We start from the raw sequence: 8,981 nt of genomic DNA, 5'->3' as shown, positions 1-8,981 counted from the left end.
AAATAAAGCTTTGCACCTCACAAACAGTGTAAAGTGTGTTGGACCCACAACTGTGTCTGTGGAGCGAGCGCTTAGGAACCAGGAAGTTTTTTCTTCACAACATTGGCTTTTAGCAGTGTTACCATGCGCGATTCTTCTTTTTTACGTTGTTTATGATTGAAGGGATAGAATACGAAAAATTTAATGGTTAGAATGCGTATTTTCCGATGAAGAATTATTTCCCAAGACATAAAAAAACTACACATTACTAGTTTAGCATACAGTATTTTTGACGAAGAAAAAAAAGGATTTAAATCAAATTCTTTTGTATAAATAAGCAGGATATGTTTTATAACTATTTTCATAATAAAACATAAAATGGCAAAGTGAAGAATTTTATTCCTCAGTGCCATGGCCTGTGGTCGGAAAAGCCACGGAAGGTTGCCAGATGTCACCAGAAAGCCACACTGGTAGACGAAATTCCTCAAAACGGCAACCCTAGTAGGGACCAGGAACCAGTCACCTGGTTTCACAACCCCAGGAGAGATTTGAGCGACTTCGTCAACATCTGCTTCTGGGCTGTGACTTCGTTGCAGTAATTCTTGCTTTTCTTGTCGCGTTTTATCTTGTGTTCGATATCTTTGAGGAGTTTCGATAGCGGTGATTCGAAGCGGTAGGCCTTCCATGCTCGGTAAACTGCCTAAAATGAATAAACATAGACCTAAGAAACATCATTAATAGACTCATACATAAACGAGCATAGGAGTACGTAAACAATCACTGACTAATAAGTAAACAAACAGAACCATAAATAAATAAACATAGGCCTATATATAAACAGTCATAAACATAAGTAATCAAACAGAACTATAAATAAATAAATGTAGGCTTATATATAAACAGTCATAGATGATTTATAAGTAAACAAACAGAACCATAAATCAAACATAGGCCTACATATAAACAGTCATAGACTTATAAGTAACCAAACAGATCCATAAGTAAACAAGTATAGAACTATAAATAAACAAACATAGACTTGCACTACATAAAAAACCATAGATCGATAAATAAACAAACATAGACCTATAAATATACAATCATACAGTTATAAGCAAAACAAAAGACATATATAACTAGCTATAGACCAATAAATAAAAAAAATCAGTCACAAACAAACAACCATAGACCTATACACAAGCAGAAATAAGCTTATAAATAAACAAAATTGGCTCATAATGGCTACATGATTTAACCTCCAATAAAGATTAAACGATGTGTTTGTGACTAATGATATATATAGTATATTATATTATATATATATATAATATATATATATATATATATATATATATATATATATATATGCATATAGGCCGTCCCCTTGCTATGACAGGTTCAGCTTACGACGTACCGAGGTTAAGGCGCTTTTCAATTATATTCATTAGAAAATTATTTTTGACCAGGGTTACGACGCCTACAACGCTGATCTGGCAGAAGAAATATGACACACCAAAATGCAAAATAATCAATATTTGAAGGTTTGTTTTTATGAAAAATGCAATAAGAATGCAGTTTAATTAGTTTTGAATGCACCCAAACAGCATTAAAAGTAAGTTTTCTTAGGATTTTTGATGATGTTCAAGCTGACAACAATTTTCGGGTTACAACGTGTCTCAAGAACGGACCCCAACGTCGTAACCCGGGGACTACCTGTATATATATATATATATATATATATATATATATATATATATATATATATATATATATGAATAATTATCACATCGAACCGTGATTCATTTATATATCATTCAAGCTACAAATGTCCTTTAATATCTAAATTCACTCTACCTCCCAAATGATATATTTTCATATATGTACCGAAGGGGAATTTTTTATGTGATATAATTTCGTCCCCCCATGGGATCGAACCACCGTCCAAGTGGACGGGGACGAAATCAGGACAGTCAGTGACGCTATCCAATCAGCCAACAGAGATTGGATAGCGTCACTTACTGTCCTGATTTCGTCCCTGTCCACTTGGACGGTGGTTCGATCCCATGGGGGGACGAAATTATTATCAACTAAAAAATTCCCCTTCGGTACATATATGAAAATATATCATTTGGGAGGTAGAGTGAATTTAGATATTAAAGGACATTTGTAGCTTGAATGATATATATATATATATATATATATATATATATATATATATATATATATATATATATATATATATATCACACACTCTAAACAACACCAAGTTTCAGAAGAGGGTATATTTTTTATTTTCAAGCTTTCAAAGGCTCGTCTGCCTCCATCATCTTCAAGGAACCGAATAAGTATTTTGAACCTTCCATATTAAAGTAGAGATTGAAAGATATATGTAGATATTAGAAATAAGCAACACACAATCACGTGTGGAACAGAAATAAATTTCTGACTCGCTCACATCACCGGATCGAACCCAGGTCTTTCAACTGAAAGACAAGAACTGCTGCCAGCCAAGCCACACGAGCCGTAGCAGAAGGGGGAACTCAAGTATACCGCTGTACCTAATTGAAAGAAGACGAAGACCTCCATCAACCTTGTGTGGCTTGGTTGGCAGCGGTCTTGTCTTCCGATTGAAAGACTTGGGTTCGATCCTGATGTGAATCTGAAATTTATGTACTAATATATGTATGTATATATGTGATATTTTCAGTTTGTATATATGAAGTTAGCTGTGGAACCCAGAAGATGAATGGATAAATGCAACGGGTGATGGTAGCATGAGACGGACAGTGACTGGGGAAGGGGAAAGCAGTCTGGGGCAACGTAAAAACGCCATACAAACAAACAAAGCAGCCTGGGCCTCTGAACGAAGCTGTGAAAAGGGGGAAAATGTCCTTCAAGCAGACAAAGTAGGAAGAGACAATGAGTGTTGGTCCAGTGCTAGGGAGGTGCTCTGTTCGTGTGGAAGGAATCGAGAACTATGGGTTTGCGGAAGGAAGAAGTTTATCTTCAAGTGCGCTGTCGTTTTGTTTCATATAGACCCAAATTATCCTTACACGAAATTTGGAGAACTTTTTACTAAGAAACGAAGCGTGTGTACCATGAAGGAGGAACACTCCTTCTTTTTCAGCTTGCAAACAACCGTTGACGCCAGTCATACAGGATCCAGTGTTGTAGTTCCATGCACAGCCTAGCTGGTAGAATATTCCATGGTTCTGAAAAAGTGTTGTGGATGAAAGAGAAATATTCCTGCTGCTTTTTTTTACAGCAAAGACACAGACAAACATAACTGTCCCATGAAAAACCGAGCTTGAACGAAATACAGATCTCATGCAGGTATTTCAGGCAAAATTCCAAGCTTAGCAATGCATTGCTTTGTGAAAAATGATTAGAATATAAAGGTGCATCCAAACTAGTGTTAAAACATGTCATAAACACTTCAGCAACTTATTGCATGCATGTTACAAACAGGTTGAAAACAAGCCAGTGACATTCAGTGGAGAATGAATCTCTGGCAAATAGTTGGATAAGCATATGAATCACAGATTAGAAATACCAATAAGTCACAGGCTTTGTATTCAAACTGTTTGTGATGTATGCAGTAAGTTGCCAACATGTACCTGACATGTTGTACTGCAGTGTAGATGCGCTTCACAAAACCGTGAAAAAATCCTTTTGAACATTGCCTTAAATACATTACTATTTGTTCTGCTATGGCATATGTAGAGATAACAGCTTATAAGGAAAAGATAATACAGAATTACGAGAGGCTGAGGTTCGATTCCTGCTAAATACCTGAGCCAGGGCAATATTGATGATGTCATTGGTCGCATATTTTGAGATTTGCTTCTTGTAGTCGTCGAACGCCTTCAGATTCGCTCCGGTCCAGCCTCCCGGGAGCGCTCGAAGCCTCGTCAGGTTCATGACCATAACTCCAGTGTTCACTCCTCTCGGCTTTGGGAAGGGAATGCGTTTCTGGTGGAATGAGACAATGGGGGTTTTATCAATTATAAACACACGGCAGTCATTACATGGAATACTCCTGTATTACGATAACCTGTCTTGATTGTGAGATGAAAAGTATATCTTAGTTTTACCAGACCACTGAGCTGATTAACAGCTCTCCTAGGGCTGGCCCGAAGGATTAGATATTTTTGCGTGACTAGGAACCAATTGGTCATCTAGCAACGGGACCTACAGCTTATTGTGGGATCCGAACCACATTATATCGAGAAATTAATTTCTATCACCAGAAATAAATTCCTCCGTTTCCCCATTGGCAGAGCCGAGAATCGAACTTCGGACCACCGGATTGGTAGCCAAGTGCGAAAACCACTTGTCCAACACAGAACTATAACAGTTGCTACTCTATTCCTAGTGCTAAGCATGAGCTTGTGCATCCACTATACATTAATGACTTTTTGTATTTTGTACTATGAGGTAACTCCTTGAAAGCTCGTTTTCCTGAGGAGTGTTAAGTTATTTTATTGTGTTCAGTTTCCTGTTTACTCTAAAGATTGAATATAAAGAAGTTGCACTACCAAATCTGTAATGTCAACAACAAGAAATTTACCATAGGTGTTTGAAGAAAAGTTTTCTGTTATTGCATAGTGGAAGCAGTTTGTATACTTTTAAGCGCTCGTTTTGCCTTTGTTTAGACGGTAGTTTGTCAATATCACCAATCATTCAATCATTGCCGGTCCAGAATGTTGACGTTTGTTTTAATGTCTTCACAACAGTATGTAAAAACACTAATCGTGAATATAAATTGCTTGCATTGCAAAATGATTAAATGGTGAGATTCACTGTGTCATCAGGTATTCAATGCAGTTGACCTTTTTATTATGAGAAGGGAATCACATGTTTCATCATTTTGTAACCAGTAAGTAAAGTCGTCAGCATACCATTTGAATTACATGTATTTATCTGGGAAAGCCATGGATAGAGCTGTTATACGTCAGCACGACAACAAGCGCCTCAGTGGCGTGGTTGGTATGGTGTTGGCGTCCCACCTCAGTGGTCGCGAGTTCGATTCTCGGCCATTCCATTGAGGAGTGAGAGATGTGTATTTCTGGTGATAGAGTTCACTCTCGATGTGGTTCGGAAGTCACGTTAAGCCATTGGTCCTGTTGCTGAATAACCACTGGTTCCGTGCAACGTAAAAACACCATGCAAACAAACAATCAGCACAACAACTCAACAGATAGTCACCCACTTTTCGACGTATGTAGGGACTCAGGGTTGGAGAGAGCCCTGCTGCTTGTGTCTCGTTGAATTTGTAGATTTCCCTCAAGAGCTCTTCCGGGGGTCTTAGGAAGACAATGTCTGTGTCAACAAGAACAGCAGCGTCAACATCTTCCAAACTCTCTGCCAGGAAGAGTCTAGCTGATGAGCAGGGCCTGAGGAGACCTTTCATGTCCGTTCGGTCTGGTGGATACCAGACAGGACGACTTTCGAACTCCAGTCGAGAACTGTACTCGTCAGGCCACGTACTCGGGATGGACTGTACTTGCTCGAAGACTTTGTCTGAACTTGTTACCACAATGAATCTGGGAAAACTTGTATAGTTAGTCCACGCCTTTAAAGTGGGGATAAAAGGTGCCTGAATGACATATGACAAGAATCTGGACACTACATGGAAGTAAATTGCCCATTCCATCATTGTGACTTCTACTTGAAACTAGATAGGGTAAATGCAGAATGTAGTACTAAGATGAGAACAGTTGTATCTCATCTTGAAATCGTAATTTGTGTCATAGTTTTATTAATGTCAAAAGTTTAAATGATCATAGTTACATTTAAAATAAAAACTCTGTCAATCATCACAGATCATTTATCTTTACAGTGCAGAGATGTCACAGGTTTCACTAGCCTATGTGTGTGTGTCAACACTGCAGTAAAACATGTCTTTCATTGTCTTATTGGTACTCATAGAATTATCCAATGTTTTCGCCAAAAATTAATTCCACAGTTATGGTCGTTGAACTTGTTTCCAGTCTGTTGGTGACATGTATGTGATGATGAGTTGCTGTTTTGCTTCAGTGTGGACATATCTGAGGAAATAAGTGAAGCCAGATTACCTTAAGGTTGTAGATGTCAAAGCCACAGCCGACTTCAAGAGAACTGCAATTTGACCCAGCTGCCGTTTGAAGGAGGAAGTCAGGGTGTTATCGGTATCTAGGAAAAAAAAAATGGTATTCTTCATACTTTTTTATACGGTTGTGTCCACACTACAGTAACCGCGTCGTCAAAAAACACATTGGGAATGTATCCCAAACAGGTTGAAGATAAGTCAGTGACTGTAAGTGGAGAATAAATCTTGATAGATGCTGGATGGTCGTATGAAGTACTAGTTAGAATTAGTACCAGCGAGCCATTGACTTTATTTAACCTGTTTGTGCTGTGCGCATGTTTGAACAAGTTGCTGATGGGTATTTATGACATGGTTTACTGCAGTGTGGATGCACTCAAATATGGTAATGCAGACAGCAACGCAGGCATGTTTTACCCAAACCACTATTCTCTGACGGTCAGAAATAGTAAACTTTCATCTCAGATCTGTAATTGCCTCAAGAACCTTATTTGTCCTCTCCCGATTACATCTCGGGTTATGAAAATGATGTAAATTTACACGTTCAGAAGGTGATCCAAGATTCCCTCACAATATAGCTACACTGGTAACACTCCTGAGTCTTTTTATTGAGGTGTAAACATTACTGTTGAACCTCCCATACAAAAGCTTATTTTACAGGAGTACTGTAACAGGGCAAGTGGATTACAGAGAAGTCTACATTAGCAATTCTTGCCTTTTTAAAAAAAAACTAGAACATATCTGATCAAAGAAACCCTATTATTCTCCAGAAGACTATACATCAGGGTGACTGGACTCTTAGCTTATTCATGAAAAAAGTAAATGACCCTTTGATGTACAGTTTTCTTTGAATCAGCATGAATGAAGAGAACATTCTTACCATAGCAAACGATGATGATGAATGGGGGTAGCTCCTCTTTACTGCGGCTTTCATTGGAGAAAACTGGAAATAAACAGACTTTCATGAAGGCTTCGTAATTACAGTGGCGTAGAAGTACCCGAGAGGAACTACCCGGTCTGAAGGTTGAACGACAGGAGTGATAAGTGTGATAAGACAGCGATCTAAGACCATACATGGTAAACCCTCAACAGGCATAAGACTGAGATATTCGCAGGTATAAATTTCAGCCAGCACAGTTCAGTAATGAAGATTACGCCTGAGGGCATAAATAGGTAAACGGGTCTGAATTTAGAAATTTAGGCTGCCGAGGCAAGCACTGGGACGCTTCTCCTGGCCAATCAGCGCTTCCAGCAGTGAACAGAGGGAGTCGGAGTGCTTGGATAACGTGTAAGAAAGATCCAGAAAGTAAAGGAGATGAAGTCCAAGGATCTCAAGGTGGAGCTGGGAAAGAACCCATAGTTTTACCGATAAGTAAGTCAGTGGGGTTGGATGGTAAGACTGAAGAAAGAAAACGGGAACAGAGGCAAAGTTAAAGACTAGAAAATGGATGCAGGCAGACGGTGCATACAGTGCATCACATGAGATGCAATGAAGGCATCACTTAATGTTCTCTGCAGCGTCCCTTCGGTCCCTAGCTGCAACCCCTTTCATTCCTTTTACTGTACCTCCATTCGTATTCTCTTTCTTCCATCTTACTTTCCACCTTCTCCTAACATTTGTTTCACTGAGCAACTGCTTTGAGGTTTTCCTCCTGTTACACCTTTCAAACCTATTTACTGTCAGTTTCCGCTGGATGACCTCGTAGGTCCCAGTGCTTAGCCTTTGGTGCCTGAATTCTATTCTCTATTCTCTGTTCTGGACGAAATACAGTGACAGTAGATGTCACTTGTTCATCTGATACATCACCTAAGTCTCCGAAATTTCCCAGTTTTCGTAACTGTCCTGGAGCTGTGGGGCCACCAACGAAACAAAAAACCATCACTGTTGTGGCCACTGCGATCGACAGTCCCCGAAGGATCTTGTACATTGTGGATATCACTACCTGGGGAAAGAAAAAAAAATAGAATGTTGCATGTTACTCACTTTGGACTCTACTTTAGAGTCATAATTGTAGAAGCAGTTTGTGCGCAAGTTGTGGACTCTACTTTAGAGTCGCTATTCATTAAGCAGTTTGTACCCAAGTTGTGGACTCTAATTTAGAGTCGCTATTCATTAAGCAGTTTGTGCCCAAGTTGTGGACTCTAATTCAGAGTCGCTATTCATAAAGCAAGTTGTGCCCAAGGTTGTGGACTTCTAATTTAGTCGACTATCATAAGCTAGTTTGTGCCCAAGTTGGGTGCGACTCTAATTCAGAGTCGCTATTCATTAAAAACCAGTTTGTTTGTAGCCAAGTTGTTGGACTCTAATTCAGAAGTCGCTATTCATTAACAGCAGTTGTGCCCAAGCTTGTGGACTCTAATTTAGGATCGCTATTCATTAAGACCGTTTGTGGCCCAAGTTGTGGACTCGAACTTTAGGAGTTCGCTAGTTCATTAAGCAGTTTGGTCCGCAACAAGTTGTGGACTCTAATTTGAGAGTCGCCTTTTTTATTCAATTAAGCAGTTTGTACCAAGTTGTTGGACTACTAATTCAGAGTCGCTATTCATTAAGCAGTTTGTACCCAAGTTGTGGACTGGACTAAGAATTCAGGAGTCGCTATTCATTAAATCAGTTTTGTACCCAAGTTGTGGAGTCTTAATTCAGAGTCGCTATTGGTCATTAAAGCAGTTTGTGCCCAAGTTGTGGACTCTAATTCAGAGTCGCTATTGCATTGAGCAGTTTGTACCCAAGGTTGCATATGGGAACTCTTAATTCAGAAGTCGCTATTCATTAAAGCAGTTTGTGCCCAAGTTGTGGAGGACTCTAATTCCAGAGGTCGCTAGTTCATTAAACAGTGTTTGTGCCCAAGTTGTGGACTCTAATTCAGAGCGCTATTCATTGAGCAGTTTCGTACCAAGTTGATATGGACTCTAA

General features: G+C 39.2%; 1 protein-coding gene across 1 annotated transcript; it reads right to left on the bottom strand.

Moving 5' to 3' along the window:
* Nucleotides 1-322: 322 nt before the first annotated feature.
* Nucleotides 323-8,004, bottom strand: LOC135218369 (glucoside xylosyltransferase 2-like). Its single transcript, XM_064254625.1, has 7 exons — nt 7,875-8,004; nt 6,948-7,010; nt 6,057-6,153; nt 5,192-5,525; nt 3,772-3,951; nt 3,033-3,191; nt 323-679 (listed from the first exon to the last, which is right to left on the bottom strand). The coding sequence occupies exons 1-7, from the start codon at nt 7,993-7,995 to the stop codon at nt 509-511; spliced, it is 1,125 nt and encodes a 374-aa protein (XP_064110695.1). The 5' UTR covers nt 7,996-8,004; the 3' UTR covers nt 323-508.
* Nucleotides 8,005-8,981: the final 977 nt, after the last annotated feature.

Source organism: Macrobrachium nipponense, chromosome 9, assembly GCF_015104395.2.
Source record: "Macrobrachium nipponense isolate FS-2020 chromosome 9, ASM1510439v2, whole genome shotgun sequence".
Taxonomy (NCBI): domain Eukaryota; kingdom Metazoa; phylum Arthropoda; class Malacostraca; order Decapoda; family Palaemonidae; genus Macrobrachium; species Macrobrachium nipponense.
This window is presented reverse-complemented; position numbering and strand designations above follow the sequence as displayed.